The sequence below is a fragment of the Octodon degus genome, unplaced genomic scaffold (genome assembly GCF_000260255.1).
Source record: "Octodon degus isolate 3935 unplaced genomic scaffold, OctDeg1.0 scaffold00027, whole genome shotgun sequence".
NCBI classification, from domain to species: Eukaryota; Metazoa; Chordata; class Mammalia; order Rodentia; family Octodontidae; genus Octodon; species Octodon degus.
The window spans coordinates 7,283,288-7,302,278 of record NW_004524603.1 but is presented as its reverse complement, the minus strand read 5'-3'; the positions used below and the strand labels follow the sequence as shown (position 1 = coordinate 7,302,278).

The window sequence follows — 18,991 nt, the reverse complement described above, 5'->3', positions numbered from 1 at the left end:
TGGATGGATACATGCATGCATGCATGCATGAATCAATAAATGAATTAATGAATGAAAATTTTAAAAGATAATTGATTTGCCTGACTTTTATTTCAATCTGGCTAGAAAATTAAATGGGTAATTTCACATACGCTCTTGCTCAATGGCAAACATTGAGAAGAACTTGCACAAATGGTAGATAGCATCATGGCTAGCTAAAGAAACGTACTCTCTCCAAACGATGCCTATTTTACTTGTAAAACTGCTCACAAATCAAGGAGCACTGGTGGAGGTGGCAGACATGAGATTCAGGAGTGAGAGACCATCAGGTGTTTTGTGACTGCTCCCCAGTCCAGCAAAGGCCACCACATAGTGGGACACAGGAGCAGCCCCGTGTTTGTTCTGCCTGCATCAGAAAGGACCAAGTTACCCAAAAGAAATGTGACTTCAAGGCTTTTTTTCCCAAAAGTGCAAAATGCAGGCATGCTTTTCAGCTGTCTGCAGTGCACAATAGAACAGTATTCCCCCCAAGCCCCAGGGCACCAACAAAAGGATCAAATATATTTGACAAAGACCAATGCATCTGCTAGGATTGGTAGGCACAGCACCTGGGGCCCACTGTATTTTGAGGGACCCACACAAAATATTCCTTTTAAATCTGATAGAAGAAATGAACTAGAAGCAGGCTTCAGTGTGAAATAACACTAGATTCATTTTTATACCAAGGCAGTCCTCATGTATCACTGTTTTGTTTTGTTTGTTTGTTTGTTTGTTTGTTTCATAGAGGAAGGAGGCCCTGAAATCCAAAAACATATAGGGCCTCTGATAATGTCACATGACCCTGATGTTGGATCTTCTCTGAAGAAGTAGGGAGAAGAAAGAGGAGGGGAGGGAGAAGGGAAAGGGGATTGAAGGGGATTGATACACTAATTTATGTACAAACCAATGAAATACGAGTTATAAACATATACTATTAAAGTAAAGAAAACATTCTAGATGGATATTCAGCCGGAACACCACAATGTTTTTATGTCAAAAGAATTAGACCCTTCTCTATCCAGGAAAAGCTCCCTTCTGGGTGGATTCGTTCTCCCAACGTGCTGGAGCCGCCCCTCAGAGGACAGTAATGCAGTTGCCCCCCATAAAATATTTTAAAGCCTTGAGCTCAGAAACAAAGCTCACAGCAAGGTGCCGAGAGAAAACCACGACCTGTGCTGGGAAAATGTGCTTCCTTCCAGGGCGGCAGCCACTGTAATTTGCACCTTCTGCAGGAGAGGGGACAGCAGTCACCAGCTTGTAGGCAGCAGGCGGAGTGGTGGTAATGATAGGGCAGAGAATGCGCTCCGCCACGGAGGGGGGGCAGCCAGCACTGCAGAAAGAGCCCCGCTTCTGCTGAACGGACAATGAAAGTGAACAGACCTCTAAACCACCGTGCTCTGAGGCTCTGTCCAGGTAGATGACAGCCCAGCACCGTCCTTCTCTGCCATGTGTACGTTGAATATTTCCAATCAGGCCACAGGAGTAAACCGTTTACCTAATGCTTTCTTTTCTTTGTATTTTGGGGAAGGGTCTACAGGGTGTTCAGGATCTCACTATTAGATCGGACTCACCGCCTGTTTACAGTCTCCCAAGAGCTGGAATTACAGGCGCCCACCACCATGCCCAGCCTCAATATTGCTATCTCAGTGCACCCCGGGGGTGGGGCTGGCACGGCAGGCCTGGGGATCCAACCCCTGGGCGCTGGGCCTGCTTGCAGGCACTTGAATCTGCTGAGCTATTTGACCGGCCCTGTTCACTTACTGCTGAAGCAGGAGGACTGCAAATTCAAGCCCAGCCTGGGCAACTTTGTGGAACACTGGCTCAAAAGAAAAAATTAAAAAAAAAAAGGACTGGTGCTATAACTCAAATGTGAAGGCCCTAGATTCAATCACTGCTACCAGAGACAAAACAAAAAAGTAGATTGTGTGAAGGTTGGGGTTGGGGTTGGGGTTGGCAGTTGGTACTGAGTCAGATGTTAGATTTCAAATACAAATGTAGGAAGGGTCCTTCAGAACCTAAGAAGCCCCTGGCTCTCCCCAGAAGGGCCTTTTTCTGGATTTTTCCCAAGGACTCATCAGTCCCCAAGCAGCTGGGTTAGTATCTCCCCTGACCCAATAAGGGTTAAAACAACGAGCTTTGGGGGCAAATTGCCAGTGTTGAGACATGAGGAGCCCTTGCTGACGTGATGTGGATAAGCTACTTAACTTCGGAGAATAGTGTCAGAATGGGTCAAAGATTACATTTGCCTTAGCAAGTTAATATTGGACCTCTCAATGGGACACTGCATTTAGAATGCTAATCATGCGTCTGGTACATGGGGACTCAATAAATCTTTAGCCACTGTCATTATTAAGTATTTGGGCTGAGACCTAAGGAGAACAGAGACCTCGTAGCAAATCTGCTGTAAGTCAGGTCATGGGTTTATGAGAAATGCTGTCAACGGCATTGTTACTGGGATCTTCACTATGACAGGCATGCCTGAGATGTAACGGCAAGGTTCCCAGGCAGACTGGAAGGCACAGATAGGCCTGTTCAGTCTCTAAACGCTTTGCATTTGTAAATCTTTCAGCTTTTAAAAACTCCTTTTAAAGGGCTGGTGAGATAGCTCAGTGGACTAAGCACCTGCTTAGGCAAGCCCAGGGTCCAGGGTTTGATTCCCAGCACTACATGCTGTGCTGGCCCTGCCTCCTGGCACGCTAAACTGGCCCCCAAGACCAAGTGTGGTGGTGCACACCTGCAATCTCAGTGCTGGGGAGGCTGAGACAGGAGGGTCACTATGCATCCGAGCTGCATAGTGAGACCCTGTACCAAAACCAAAAACAAACAAACAAACAAAACCTCCTTTTAAAGGTTTTAGCTCAGTTCCAGCCAGATGGCCAGGCTACTAACATCTAATTTTAAATGAAGGTCATTGTAATGCCCCTGCACCTTACAGCCTCCTGTTAGAGGACTGCAAATCCTATGAAAGGAAAACGTGAAGTTCCAGGCAATACAATGTTTTGGTAGGTTGTCTTTAAAGTCCTATTTGACAACCTATGAGTTAAATAAATGTTGACAGAAAATAATGTGTGTAAAAAAGGAAACAACTGACTCAGCTATTCCTGCCCTTGCTCCCGGAACCTCCCTGGTCTGCTGCGGCCTTCTCAGAAATCTCTGTTCTGGCCCAGATCAGAGGGGAAGTGGATGCCCATTCTCGGGGCTCCCTGGCTCCCCAGCTTCAGACCCTGGGTATCCCTATGGCCAGGCTCCAGAAAGGGTGCTGTGGTCTCCGTCGGCTGGAGCCCAGACACCCGTCCTCCCATTGTGTCACACAGCAGGGTCAGGTCACACAGTCCAGCTCAAGTGACTTAGCCAGGCTACTTGGTTCCTTGTACTCGGGGTTCTTTCCCGGATCGCGAAAGGATGCATCTCACAGACTTGGGGTGGCAATCTGGATGAAGGCCGGCGTCCTGCACACGCAGCAGTGAGGAAGCTCCGCTCCCTCCCAGAACCGCCCGGAACTAAGGTCTGCAGACGGGCCTTCTGTGGGCAGCGTGGCCCCCCACCAGGCCCCAGGGCCCCACCAGCACCCTGCAGGCCATGTCAGGCCATCTACAGTGCCCACCTCAGCCTTCTCTTGCTTCCAGAGCTGCTCCTGACACCCCCTGGGCTCCTGAGGTGACCGCCTCCCAGAACAAGGCCAGCTCTGTCCCCGGGCGCAGCCTGTACAGTATCTGAAAACAAAGCTTCTGTGTTTCTGGCATGTTCTCCTCTGCACTGAGCGGCGACAGCCCCTTCTGCTGGCTTCACAGGACAGTGGTTTCTAGCGCAGTGGAGTCACCGTCCACGTCCTCCGTCATTCCTGGGGTCTTGTTCAGTGGGGGCCTGTTCTGAGCTGAGCACTTGGCCCTCAGCTGGCCCTCCACGGTCTAGGGACTTCGCCCGAGTTGGCTGGGTCCCGCCCTTTCCTGGGCTCAACTGTATCTCGCTCTTAAGCACCACACGTGGTAGTGTGATCAGAAACTATGGTGGGGGCTGGTGAGATGGCTCAGTGGTCTAAAGCACCTACTTAGAACAAGCTAAACTAAGCAAAACACAGGGACTGCGGTTCAATCCCCCAGCACCACATGCCAGCCAGCCCTGCCTCCTGGGGGGCTGAGCTGGCCACACACACACAAAATAAATAAATATTAAAAAAAAAAAGAAAGAAACTATGGTGAATGCTTAAAAGTATTTTTAATTCATCACAGTAAAAGTTGCCTTATCCTTAAGGCTCCCCAGAGTCCTGCTCCTAGCCTCAAACACACTTAGTCCGTCGTTCTTGCCACTTTCTGAAGCAGTTCTAGAGTCTTCTGTGAGTGGCTTTAGCTGTGCTCTCCTGGCAGCCTTGATGTCCTGAATCAATCAGAATGTTGGCCCTTCATGGTCACTGTGACTTTAGAAAGAGCCGGGGTCACATCACAGTGCCAGACCTAGTGACTAAGGCGGATGAGACCCTACCATCACGTTGCTTACAAGCTTTCTGTTCTTACGTTCTTTTGTTCGATGGCATCAGTGGCAGTGTTCACTGTGTTTTTGATCACGCTCTATAAAGACACTCAGGAAAGAGATGCTCCAGAACTGCCTTGGACAGTAACAAGAGCCAGGTGTGCCACATGCCTCTAACCCCAGCACTTGGGAGGCCGAGGCAGGAGGACTGCCACAAGTTCAAAGCCAGCCTGGGCCACATAGTAAGTTCAGGACTAACCTGAACTACATAGAGAGAGACCCTGTCTCAAAGAGAGACAGACAGACAGACAGACAGACAGACAGACAGACAGACAGACAGACACAGACACAGACAGAGAGAGAGGAGAAGGAGAAGGGAAGGGGGGAGACAGACAGACAGACAGACAGACAGACAGACAGACAGACAGACAGAGAGGAGCCCAGCATGGTGGTGCACAACTGTAATCCCAGCACTTAGAAAGTTGAGACAGGAGGCTCTCCATGAGTTCAAGGCTAGCCTGCACTGCATAGCAAGATTCTGTCTCAAAAACAAACAAAAAATAACAAGAACAATGGGATGTGTATTTAAGCAAGCAGGGAGTGTTATGAGGGAGATTAATGACAATGTATCTTTTACCATAATAATTTTTTTTAAAAAGCACACCATATTTTGTATTGACCTTTGTTACAATCAACTAAAATCCCCTAGGCCCAGGGATAGAGACAGTGACATACCACAGCTGAGTATGTCATATGTAATCAAGTATTGAAGGTAATTTAGGGGACAGGAGGTAGGATGGTATTTCCAACCTTAAAAATTAAGCCTTTGTTTTGCTGCCTTTATTTAGCTGGATCTAGGTCATCGTTTCACTTGCCCCCCAGTCCATTTCTCAGACGATCCCATCATTTCCCGGACAGCTGTCCCTTTCCACCAAATGCCATGTGCCATGTTAGTCTATGGACCGCTGATGCTTTTATCCCAATTAATAAAATGTAGATTCTGCGCCAGCGCACTAGAATTCTCCAGTCGCAGATTTCCATCCATTAATCCAATCCCCCAACTTCCAGCCCCGCTCATGACATGCTGACCCTTCAGACATTGTTTCTACGGCCCACAGAGACCCGTCTTCACAACACAACTGTCCTCAGAGACTTCACAGGACACTCTGGGACCCCTTTAGTGTCCCCTGGCCCTGTGGGTTCTTCACCCAACCTGAAAATGAGTAAGCTTATTTAGAAACATTCACCAATGCCCTACAGCCCTGCCACAGCAGCTCTAGCTGCAGTCCTTGGTAGCATCCTCAAGTTCAGCCCCCAGAATTGGTCTCTAAGCACCATTTCTACAGCCAGGCCCAAGGTTCAAATTCTTTCCATGTTCATCATGTAAGGTGGAGAGTAAACTAATGGAGCTCCCCCTGCCCAACATACTGTCTGGAAATATACAGCTATTTCCTCTTTTTCTGTGTGTCTGACTGCCCTCATCACCCTGGGAAAACTCTTGCTTTCACTTCCTCCCTCAATGTCCACCTCCTAATGCTCTGATGGTTTATGTTTTTGTGCAGTTTTAGTCTTAGGATTTTTTTTTTCTCTTGGGTAAATGGGTTTATAGGTCACTGGGGACCAAAATTACAAGTGAGAACAAAGGAAAGAATCTGTTTTTTGTTGTACTGGAGCATTCAATTTGACACTATCTGGAAATAGAAGAATTTGCTAAAATACTTTTCCCAACTGTGTTAGTCAGCTTTCTGTTGCTGTAACAAAATACCTGAGGGGGACAATTTAAGAAGCAAAGGTTTTGGGGGCTCACAGTTCCAGAATGTTCCAGAAACAACATAGCCGATGGGGGTGATGGGAGAAAACTGCTCACCTCAGGCAACAGGAAGGAGAGAGGAAGTGGCCAGGGCCAGGGACAGCTCCCAGAGTCACAGCCCTGTCATCCAGTCCCTTCAAGTAGGTCCCAATTCCTGTTCCCATCAGCTCCCAATAATGCCATCAGATTAGGAATGCATTTGGTGAAATAAGAGTCCTTGTGATCCATTCTCTTCCCAGGAAGCCCTCAGCTGGCAACCAATCCTTTATCATGAGCTTGGGCAGATTTCCAACACAACTCACAACACCAGCCTGTTTCCTTAAGCTGCTGTTGAAATGTGTGAGGTCAGCTCTGCTCTGTCCTCCTTTCCCGGGCACCCCCAGTTTCCCAGCTCCTCAAGGAACTAGCTTCCAATGACCCTCTCCTCAGCCTGGCTGGATTTCCCTCCTGTGGGCATGCAAAGCAATTAAGAACAATGCTTGAAAATTGAAACTCCCTCTCCTTATGTTGTCAGCTCATTTAATATGGCTTTGAAAACCTAAAACAAAAACCACAGAAAACATTTTAGCAAAAATAGGGCACACACAGAGTTCATTTTTTCCATACTACATTTCACTTTAAGACTGTTATATACAGAATTATATTTCTGATGCTAGTAATTTAAAGCACAAATGTGCAATAAACCCCAAGGAATAAGGGTTGGATCTGTTCATTTTCAGCTCGAGATTAATGCTCTGTTTTAGCACCAAGTGCTAAATAGCTAGGCTTAGTACCCAATAGCCGGAATCCATGCCTTACATTTGTAAGATTCCAAGAGGCAAGTCCATCCCTACATTCCTTGTGAAGTAAGTCACAGCACCAAGCCCTGTGGGGTGACTGACAGGGACATCTATTTTTCTGAAAGGTCATGTTAGTTTCAGCGAAACCGGCTTTGCTTAGGCCCAGAAAACCCTGCAACATAACAGGATGTCAGAAGTACAGCACGGGCATTAGTACCTTCCGGGCTTTCTGTCTTAGGTCCAGCAATCTGAAAGGCCCAGGAAAAGGGAGGGAAATCCAAACGTGTGCTTTCAGATGTGTGCTCTGCATAACCCAAATAGCTCCTAAGGAGGGCCAGTGAGATAGCTCGGTGGACTAAACACCTGCTTAGGCAAGCGCAGGGGCCGGGGTTCGATTCCTGGCACCACATGCCACACCGACCCTGCCCCCGGGCACACTGAGCTGGAGACCACATCTGCTTTTGGGGGCGCGTGCCTGTAATCCCAGCACTGGGGAGGCTGTAAACAGGAGGATCACTACGAGTTCAATGCTATTTAATGGGGGAAAACAACACCCAATTTTGTTACCTTGATCTTTAGAAAAAAAAACCATTTATGGGTTCAAATGTAATAGGCACAGTGTGGGGGGAACAAAGAGGCTGTTCCCTCCTAGCCTTTTGTTACTGAATTAGTGTGTGCCGTAGGTCAAGATCTACTTAAATTACACATGCGTATGTTAGTCCTGTCTTTCTTCATAAAAGAAAAAAGCATCTAATAAAGAAACGAAATTTCATTAGTGTCTTTCTCTGAGGAATTCATAAATGCTGTGGTAGGTTCTGATATACATCAATTATGTACATAGATTTCATGCTGGTTGGGGTCCTTTGACAGTCAATTGGTCAGGAAAATGTCCCCCAGAAACGGCAGCCTGGAGAGGCAAGGGCAGCATGAAACCCAGGTGCCGCATTTTTTAAATCATTCATTCATTCATTTATGTGGTACAGGATCTTGCTACACAGCTCAGACGCCTAGTGATCCTCCTGTCTCAGCCTCCCCAGTGCTGGGATTACAGGCATGCGCCACCATGCCTGGTTTTGCAGCTGACATATGGCACAATTCTGGCACTCGAACTCAGGTCCATGTGCTTGCCAGGCAGGCGGCTAGACCGCCAGGCTGTCTCCCGAGCCATGGGGCCTGCATCTCTGTGCCCTGCCTACCATCGATCATTTGGTCTCACTGGAACCCAGTGGGGAAGTTCATTTGGTTTTATGTTGCTTTTCTTGGATCTTGGCTTTTGTTGTTGTGATTATGTTTCTGCCATTGGTTTATTCCGCGGCTCACTCAGGCCCCTATCCATAGAAGTGTAGTCAAGTGGGAACAGGTGGCAGGACTGTGCCCACCCCAGGAGCCCACATGCAGCTTTGCTGGGCTTCTAGGTGCAGAGGTGACCAGGGCCGCTGTGTGCAAGGCCACCAGCCCTGGTCCCTACGGTGCTGCCTTCCGTCTCCAGGAGCTTCTCCTTCAGGTGCTCTTAGCATGTGTCGCACAGCTGCCCGTCGCTTCTCGCAGCCACCGAGTTAGAGCACGCGGAAAAGCTCTTTAGTGCGCTGCAAAGGCGGCTGCCTGTCCCTAAGGCGCTGCTGTGAGCAGCTCGCGTTAAGGTTTTACCTGAAATTGTCGCAGTATCATAAGTGTGCTGTTTCACGTGATCCACATCCCTATGAATTTAAAACATGAAAGGACTAATTGCCGCTTGAGAAGTTAACCTCAGAGTGCTCAGCTCTAAATCTTACCCTGTGGAGCAAATTTTCTCCAAGTAACACCTGGGCCGAGGCGTCGCCACTGCTTTCAATTCCTGCCTTACTGTAGTTTCTCTTTTGTGTGTGTGTGTGTGTGTGCGTGTGTGTGTGTGTGTGTGTGTGTGTGTGTGCTACTGGGGATTGAACTCGGGACCCTGTGCTTGACAGGCAAGTGCTTATTCTACTGAGCTATCTCCCCAGCCCTGTAGTTTCTTACAGTGCCTGAGATTTTTAATATCTATTTCTGGAGAGAACAAGTGCAATCCATTCTACAGATTAACATAACCTAATTGTAATAAGTGTGCTAAAGTTGTAACTGCAGTGCACTATCATCTGTAGAAGAGCTTACAAAACATTGAATCTTACTCTAGATAAGAATTTGCTGTCTATAAATGGTGAGGGCCAAGCTTTGGCACCAGGTCACCACAGTTTTAAAAACCATGCTGTTAAAAAAAAAAAAAAAAAAAAAAAAGCCATGCTGGTGGCTCATGGTGTAATAGTACATGGTCTTAAAGCAGTTCTAGGAACCATCAGAGCCTCTTCTAAAAACCTTACCTAAGCGCAGAGACCAGGGTTTGATACCAGGTCCCACATGCCACATGGGCCCCACTTGCGGGGCACAGTGAGCCTGTAACAGAGTCCTGGCCTGGTGATGTATGCCTGTGATCCCAGCACTGGGGAGGCTGAGACAGGAGGATCACTAGGAGTCCACACTGTGTAGTGAGACACTGTATCAAATACATTAAAAAAAAAAAACCTCACCTAAAAAAACTCACTGTCATTTCTATAGAACACTACAAATGCTCCTAAAATTCATAAGAATATACCAACAACATAGTGTAGTCTTTAAGGACTAGAACAAGGTCTCAAGTTCTATCTGGAGGAAGAGGAGGAGGAGGGGGTGGGGGAAGGGGGAAGGAAGGAGGAAGAGGAAGAGGAGAAGGACAAACAGGAGGAGGAGGAAGGTCTTTTTCAGAGAGAAAATGAGCCAATACAAAACATTGGAATCGTTAACTATTCAAAACATTGGAATTTTTTATATAAAACAGTAAGCTTTATTCATGGGAAAAGCCTTGAATTTGACATTGAAATGAACCTCTTTTCATTTATATATGAAGTCGGTGTAATCCTGCCCAGCTCAAGAGGTTTGTGAGAGTCAGCTGCCAGCACTGTAACAAATACCTGAGATGAGTCAACTTAAAAAGAAAAAAGTCTCATTTTGGCTCATGATTTCAGAGATTTAGGTCCATGGTCCCATGTTTTTGCCTGTGTTGCACAAGAAACATGGTAGGGGTATGTGCCAAAAGCCTGTGGCAACCAGGAAGTAGAGAAGCAGAGGGGGAGGGGAGAGAGAGAGAGAGAGAGAGAGAGAGAGAGAGAGAGAACACGCCATTGTCAAGGATGTACTCCTCTGACTTAAGTCATTCCACTGGTCCTGCCTCCTGAAGGTCCAACCTCCTCCCAGTAGTGGCACATTGCTGGCCCCAAGTCTCCAGCACATGGCCCTCTTGGGGGGATATAGAGATGCTGCACCAACCCCATGACAATGTCCCACATAGCCTGAACTACATGGAGTGGGGTGCAGCAGAGGCTCCAGGGCTGTTACTATCCACTCATCCACGCTGGACCCATCAGATCCCAGGGTCAAAAGCATCCCTGCACACTTGGCCCCCAGGGGACCTGGTCCCAGGCAAGTCTTCAGGACAGAGATGTGTCATCCAGATGTGGTAACGCCAATGACGCTCTGGGGACATTAGAATCCTTATTTTATGGCCTACTCACTTTTCCAGGAAGGAACAACTGAACCCTAAGGGTTTCCCCTGCTGTCCTGGGCTTGCCCCTGCCCACATCACCAACATTTTTGCCAACGCTCATGGCTCATCAGCCTAGGCACCAGAGTCCCTGCTGCCTCTGCCCCTTCTCTGGCCCCCAGCCCACCATCAGAGCCTACTTCCAAGGTCCCCTTCTGGGTCCAGTCTCCTCCCCTTCTTGATCAAAGCCCAAGGGAATGTGTCAGTCCCCAGGGGACCGTGCTTGCTTGCTCAGAGCCACTGCTGCCTCTGGAATTATCTGATACCATCTTGTCACAGGGCCTGCAGCTTACACACCTTCACATTCCTACTGAAATGCTAACACATTAACAGAGTACCCCAGGCGCTTCCCAGTCTATCCCTGAGCCTCAGCCCTGTCAGACTCCTGCAGTTTCCCAAGTATTAAAAACCCCATTACAAAGTCAAACTGAAGTTCTCTGTCCTGTCATCTTCAAAAACCACTTGTAGTCCTCTCTTCTGGAGCATGTGCCAGAATCCCAGACAAAACGGCTTTGGTAATTTACCAGAGATTTGGAGACTGTTGCCAAGTGCAGGTTGTCGCCCTGCTTGGAAATGGTGCTGGTTAAGAGGCTCCAGGGTCGGTCTGGCTGGCTCACTAGCAGAGGGGTATTTAGCATTTAACAATCCTTCAACATGAGTCCTAAAACTAGGAATGCAGAATCTAAAAATATGCACTGATTTAACTGCTAGGAGTGTGTAACACTCCCTACAGCCTTGAAAAGTCTCAAGGCCCCTATCAGATTCACCCTGGAACTCAATTCAGTAACATGCTGACCTTACAATCCGGGGAGAGAGGGTTGTCATAAACACACTTGTATGCTGAGATTGAATGGCCAAGCTCTGTGACTTCCAAATCCTCTACCAAATAGGATCAGGGATTCTGTAAACCTCAGAATTACACAGGGGTTTGATTCTGAAGAGAACTAACCAGTAAGCTGCAGGAATTCTTTTCTTTCTCTTGGATTTATAAAAAATTCTGAAGGAGAATATAAGAAAAGGATCTGAATGGAGACAGGAGGGCCAAGCAGGGGCCTGTGTTCTGTGTCTCACAGGGGTGGTGAACGCATGTTATTGTGTTTTTCTTTGAAGAGTTGTCTTTACCAAACTACACATTACTCTTCGGGTTTAATGGCAGTGTGGGCGCTTTGTGATAAACAAGCGGGCTTTGGTTGTAGCTTGGCTCTCGGGCTCTAAAAGTTTGCCCATCGAGGTCCTATCAAGTCAGGGTCAGAAAAGATGAGGAGAAAAACCAGAACCAAGGGGGCACCGTCCGCGTCCACGGTGTCTCCAGTAGCCTGTGGTGATCGTGCAAGCCTCCGGCTTTACCCAGTGCCCTAATCCTCAGCCTCCTTGTCCTCAGCAGTGCCAGGCAGTGGCATCCCTGAGTCTCCGTGAGTGGCTCGCTCTGCCAGTGAGAACCTAGTGTCTAAGGCTAAGCCCAAAGCACCCTCCGGGCACAAGCGTCCCGTGCCAAGCACGGCTTCCACCTGAACGTAGCGAGTGGGCTCCAGTTCTTATTTTTCCTTTTCTTTTCTTTCAGAAACAGGGAAAATTGACCAGGAGATTCACAAGTACAACACACCAGGGTTCACGGGCTGCCTCTCCAGAGTCCAGTTCAATCACATCGCCCCGCTTAAGGCTGCACTGCGGCAGACCAACGCCTCGGCCCACGTGCACATCCAGGGCCAGCTGGTGGAGTCCAACTGCGGGGCCTCCCCCCTGACGCTGTCCCCCATGTCATCTGCCACCGACCCCTGGCACCTAGATCACCTGGATTCAGGTAAGAGCCTCAGCTATCTTGGGCTGACACCTTTATTTCTTTACAACTGACCCGGACCACAGTGGTACACACCTGTAATCCTAACACCCAAGAGGCTGAGGATGGAGGAATCCAAGTTCGAAGCCAGCACCGTGAGCTTGAGTTCAGGCTGGACTACATATCGAGACCCTGTCTCAAAATATAAAAATATTTAAATAAATATTAAAGCCTTAAAATGGGCTCATGGCAGAAACCAGCAGTGTAACTGGAGGGTTAAGAAATAGATGGAAGAGAATTCCTTATCTTCCCAAATTCTGTGTCCTCCAAGATAATGCAGCCCCTTTCCCTTTCCTTCTGCCTGTTTCTCTGCTGCGACACCGTCAAAACCTATCATTTTTGGTGCTGTGACCTGGAATGAGACCAAAAGTAACTATACACACTGCCAACTTTTGGCTGCGACACTCGGGACTCCCATCAAAGCAAGACCTTGACAAGGAAACCTCGCTATGGCCAGATCCATATGCTTGAGCTGCTTGGTCTTGCTGCTGCAGAGCAATAACAGAGCTGGGGTTCCATGGCCCACATCGAGGCGCCTTTGTCAAGAGTCCCGAGTCTCGCTGGACATCTCAGGTTTCTTCGATCTCTGATGTGAGCCATCACAAATGATAAACTTCTAGTCCTAGCTGAGACACCTGGCACTAACTTTTACATGGGCCTGAACCATCATCCTGTCAACTCCCCTCATCCCCAAGACGACACCCCAGTTCAGCAGGAAGCTGTCTAAAGAGACATGTTGCCCCATTTATAACAACCAAAAGATGGGAATGATAGGTTATGGCCCTGGTATGAATTGCTGAATTATTATGGTGGTCATCCAAATGGCTGAAGTCCTTAAAAGCAACAGCTCATCTTCCCAGAGACGACCTCCTCGCTTCTTTTCCACCTCAGCCCAGGGTGCAGTTTCCTTTCACCTTTCCCACCACCTCAGGGAAGGCCCCAGTCAGCTCCTCAGGTAGATCTAAAATCCCCCTCAAGCCCCACTCCTGTCAAAAGCCCATAAAAGCCTCAGCCTCCCCTGTTCCAATCCAGAGAATTCCTTCCCAAATTCTCTTCATGTCCTCCAAGATAATGAAGCCCCTTTTCCTTTATAATAAAGCTCCTTTCAAAAAAAGAAAAAGAAAGAAAGAAAGAAAGAAAGAAAGAAAGAAAGAAAGAAAGAAAGAAAGAAAGAGAAAGAGATGGAACAGAGAACATGCCAGCCAGGCAAATCAGGCTCATGCACAGTACCTGCAAAGCACTCAGAGGCAACAGACGCTGTTCCTGCTCCATGCCAGCCAGGAAGAAGTCAGAGATCAAGAATGTAGCCAGTAGGGCCAGGGAGATAGCTCAGCGCTCTAAGTTCCTGCCTCGATCCCTGGCACCACATGCCACACCAGCCCCATGCTGAGCCAGCCACTGAAACCTGGCCTGGTGGTGCACGCCTGTAATCCCAGTGCTGAGACAGGAGGATCACTATGAGTCTGAGCCATGTAGCGAGACCCAAGTACCAGATAAATAAATAAATAGAATGTAGCCAGCTCTGGGAGCACAAGCCCACAAAATAACTACTGGGTAGGCTGAGACAGGAGGACCACAAGTTTGAAGCCAGCCTGGGCAACTTGGTAAGACCCAAGTCAAAATTTTAAAAGGGGCTGTAGGGCTGGAGAGATGGCTCAGTGGTCTAGAGCACCTACTTGAAACAAGCTTGGCAAAGCACAGGGACCTCGGTTTGATCCTCCAGCACCACATGCCAGCCAGCCCCGCCCCCTGGTGGGCTGAGCTGGCCACATACACACACACAATAAATAAATGTAATAAATAAAAATAAATAAATATTAAAAAAAAAATTAAAAGGGGCTGTAGTAGTGCTCCCTGGGTTCAGTACACCCACCCGGAAATAAAGGATGCAAATCATTAGCAATTGAGATGCCTAGAGTGGAACCCGCAGCACAACTGCGGACCATTCAATCTGATCAAATCAACCTGGAGCCCCAGAGCCCGCAGATCTCATCACACGGAGAGATTTACGCAGAGCGGCACAGAGAGGCTCGCCTCCCACTTCTGTGCTGTGGGGTCTTTAAGAGACGCCCAGGGACGCACACAATTGGTGCGTGTGGCCCCCTGCACATGTGCAGGTGATGAGACAGGGGACTGGAAAACACAGGGTGCGAATGAGAGGCTGCAGCTGCTGAGGGCCGATTAACTCCCTGAAAACCCAGCGCCTCCATAACGCCAGGAGTGCAGAGCTCTTTGAGCTGCGCCTCCTCCCTGAGCCCCACTGGACTGACTGTGGGGGCTCGGCTAACCTTTCCACGCCTCCGCTCTGCCCTGTGACCTGAGGAGAGCGGAAGTCTGGCGGTGACCTCCAGACCTGGCGTGCACTGGGTCTCCTGGCAACGTGCGATGCGGCTGATTCTGAAGCGAACGACAACGACACAGGAAGCAGCGTAGTGAGGAGACCTCGATGCCAATGCCACCCCGCACTCGACAGCGGATTCCGCTCAAGCAGCCCCCTTCATGTCCTCCCATAGCCATCCCATTCCTGAAAGGAGGTTAGTATGACCAGACTTGTAGAATTCCGTATGAGGTGATGGATTTTTAAACACTCAGCATGGTCGTGGACACGCTGCAAGTTTGTGCCGTTTGGTTATTAATAACAGGGTTATTATTATATTAGATACAATTTTCTACAATGCTCAAATACCCAGAAAAATCTTCCAAATCTTCCCTGTGTAAGGATTTCTAACTTATAACAACTCACCCTACAAACACTGTGCTTTTATTTATTTATTCCCCACCCCCAAGTGTGGGCATCAAACCCTGGGCCTTTACGCTGAGCTATGTCCCCAGCCTTTTTGTATTTTATTGTGAGACAGGGTCTCATTAAGTGGCTAAATTGCCCACGCTGGACTGGAACTTGCAGTTCTCCAGTTTCGGCCTCCCAGAGTGCCGGAGTTGCGGGCTAGGGCCACCACGCCCCGCCAACAGTAGGCACTTGATTGCACTAATCGCCTCTCAGCCCTGTGCACAGCGTCTGTCACTACAGCACTCCCCCCACCCCACCCCCATCCCCCCCATGTCTCCGCCACGGGGGTTCCCTGCCAGGGCTGCAAGAGAAAGAATTACCCCTTTGTCAGAGCAGCTAATCTGACAGCTGCGCAGCCTCCTCCCTCCTCCACCACCGGCTCCTATAAGGCCCAGGTCGTCCACACAGCACCCCCTCCCTTTCCCGGAGCCGCAGCGGCTGGGGCTTCCTCTGGTGCAGGTTGAACAAAGGCAAGCTCCCCTCCTGCTGAGCGCTGGGAGGGGGTGGGGGAGCAGAAAAGACCACAGAGATGAGCCGCCCTGAGAAAGGTTTTTGAAATGCACAAGGTCAGCAGCTGTGTGCTGGGTGGTCTCCGCGCTGCGTGCCCGAAAACCTTGACCCCCAACACCATCTAGTCCCCGAGCGCGTCGTGATGACCGGGCTTAGAATACCCAAACTCTGGCAGGCTGAAGCCACAGGATACAAGTTTTGAGCACAGCCTGGGCAACTAAATGATTTAACGAAACCCTGTCTCAAAAATTGGGAGGGGGTGGGGGAAGCTGAGGATGTAGCTCAGAGCAGGGTCCTGGGTTCAATCCCAATTCCACCAAAAAAAGAGAAAAAAAGAAAAACAGACCTGGGGCCAATGTGAGATCATATTTAATTAGGACTTAATCACCTGACTGTTTGCTGTAGGAGCTGGAGAGGGAGTGGCAAGGACCAGCTTTAGTCCGTGTGCTTTTCTAGTCCTGCTTTAGGAATGATAGCGTCCTGCCCTTGACTGATCCGTGAAATGGATGCATTTTGGAAAATATTTCTGTTTGTGCCCTCCCCCACTATCCCGTTGGAATTAGAACGCTGCAGCCCAGACGCAAAGGCGGGCTCTGGGACGCAAGGGGGCGCTGTTTTCAGGGCTTCCCGCTCGCTGTGGGCAGAGAGTTCTTAACCAGGGTATCCGACAGTCAGCCACTGCCCGCACCGGGAAAGCCCACTCGGCAGCGCCTGTACGGGTCAGGAAACCCGTCACAGGCTGCGAGGTGGGAGGCTCGCCTAAACGCATGCTGTGGTGTCTTTTAGGTGAATGGGAACATACAGGGGGCTGGGAATGAAGCGTTGGGAGGGGACACGGAGGGACAGGGGCAGGTAGGGAGTCTCATGAGAGCAACTCAGTGGCCCTGAGTCAGCAGGATAAACTTCTCTACTGTACCCAATTTGGTGCCTGGTGGTAAAAAAGCAGCGGATGGGATTAAGAGAGGAGGGATTAAATCCCTGGGGCTGGGATTTTTGCATTTGATTGGAGTGTGAGGAGGGGTCTGGAGATGTCATGGTAGTTCTGTTGTCCGTCATCTGACTTTTTTTTTTTTTTTAATTACCTATTTTTGGCTGGCTCAGCCCACCCTGGGGGCAGTGGGCTGAGCATGTGGTGCCGGGAATCAAACTGTGGTCTCTGAGCACTTGCCTAAGCAGGCGCTTTAGACCACTGAGCTATCTCATCGGCCCTGACTTGTAAGAGTGGCAGATGTCACTTGGCTTTGTGCCCCCAGCATTGCCAGGAACAGTCCTGCTGGGTAAAACTGAATTGGCAGACACCAAGCAAAGTACTCAAACCGGACTTGCGGCAGTGCTGGTCTATTCCTTAAGGAATTCAGTGCCAGGCCATCTGGTGCTAGGTGGAAAGTTAATGTCCTGTCTCCGATCACCGCGCGGCTGCAACGTGGCCTCCGAGAGTAATGGCAAAATAAGCAGGATGTCCCTCTCTGGTAGCTTGCAAATTAAGCTGAGAAAAGGAAAGCCAAACGGGCATGATGGAGCACACCTGGAGGCTCAGCCCTTGGAACACTGAGGGAGGCAGGAGGATCATCCCGAGTTCGAGGTCAGCCTGGGCTACACAGCAAGACTGTCTCAAAAACAAAATGAAACAACATCAATAATAATAATAATAACAGGAGAAAAGAAAACTACTTGAATACATCAGGCACTTACAAAAGAAATAATTGAAACGGTTACAATAAAAGGCCTGGATATCTAATTTATAGAGGAAAGTGGGGGAGGAAGAGAAAAGCCGTGCGGAAGAACCCAAGGGTTTGCACAGAGAGGGAGAGACGAGGAGGTTTATGCTGTGTAAGGTTTGCTCTGGGTTTTCTGGGAGAAAAAAGCAACTCTCAAAAGGGAAGTGATTAAAAAAAAAAAAAGTGAAGTGAGGCCAAACTCTGCCTTTGGTTAGACGTCGGAAGCCTAATAAGCCTCCTTCTCTGTCTGTTTGCCCCCTAAATATCTTTAGTTTAAATCCTTTCCCTCCAACTCTGAGCCTCTAAGTGGATGCACCCCCACCTGCTTCAGCACTCCAGCCCTGGTCTTTGTCCTCTTATTAATTGGCCCCGTGTTGTATGTGGTACAGATGTCTTCTTGTCCTCTGTGCTCGGGTTATAACTTTGCTCATAGCCTCCTTTGTTGGGTAGAGCTTAGTATTTGGGGTTCGGGGTTACTTTCACTAGTCTGTGTCTGAGTACATGATTACATCCCTCGTGGAGAGCTGCCGGGTGTACACAATTGCACCCCGGTTCCGTTTTCATCGCTTTCCCTCCTCCCCTCCCCCAACTCAGTCCCCTTTCCCTTAGCGAAAGATCTCGCTCCCTCTTACATTTGTTTACATTTACATCCCTCTCACTCCTCTCTTACATTTTGTTCCTTATTTGTATTTGGGGTTTCCCACGGAGGAGAAATCATGCAGTACTAAACCTGTGTGTCTGACTTAGTCCACTTGACACTGTGCTCGCGAGGCTCATCCTGTGGTAGGTTCATAATCAATATAGGAATCCAAGAAGCCAATTAAAATTTGAAGATTTTTATTCGCTGAGCTCAGCGACCATCAGCATAGGCCGTTTCAGAGTCTAACTAAGCAGCCCTGACCAAAGACATGGCGTGTATATGAAGGGAATATGCCATAGAGCTTGCTTGCCAAACAGGTTAGCACCCATCCTGCCTGTCAAACCAAGATTTTTGGCTATACATTTGACTACTTTTTTCCTGTCATTGGTTAGGGGCAGTGCTTTCTCAGGGTGTGTTTCCTCCATATGGCAGGCCTGTTGGGGTCAGCTAAAGTGTGCATGGCTATACCTATGCTAAAGTCTGGGGTTAGGCCATCGCAATGCATTGGCCTGCCGGTGACTCAAGTGTGTCCTTTTGTGCGCAGTCATACTTCAGCGTGGATAACGACCACACCTCCTTTATCCTTTCATCCCTTGGTGGGCATACAGGCCCCTTCCAGGACGGAACTCTTATGACGTGCTGCTATAAGCGTGGGTCAGCACGGACCGCTGTAACACGGGGTCCTCCGCTCTTTTGGGCTCTGATTTTTCTGAGCTTACATTCATTATCTTGAATTCTGAGTTGCAGGTTTCCATGTTCCAGACAGTCTTTCATGCTTGGATGTGAACAATAAAGATCCTGGCCCTCCTATTAAAAACAAAGCATGGGAAGGGCC

At 48.8% G+C, this 18,991-nt stretch overlaps 1 protein-coding gene across 1 annotated transcript in view; it reads left to right on the top strand.

The window, feature by feature from the left end:
• Positions 1–18,991, top strand: part of Cntnap2 (contactin associated protein like 2) — a 1,699,165-nt gene that overhangs the window by 1,645,768 nt on the left and 34,406 nt on the right. The window contains 1 exon segment of the mRNA XM_012514194.2: positions 12,225–12,464. Within this exon segment, the coding sequence (XP_012369648.1) occupies positions 12,225–12,464 (240 nt within the window).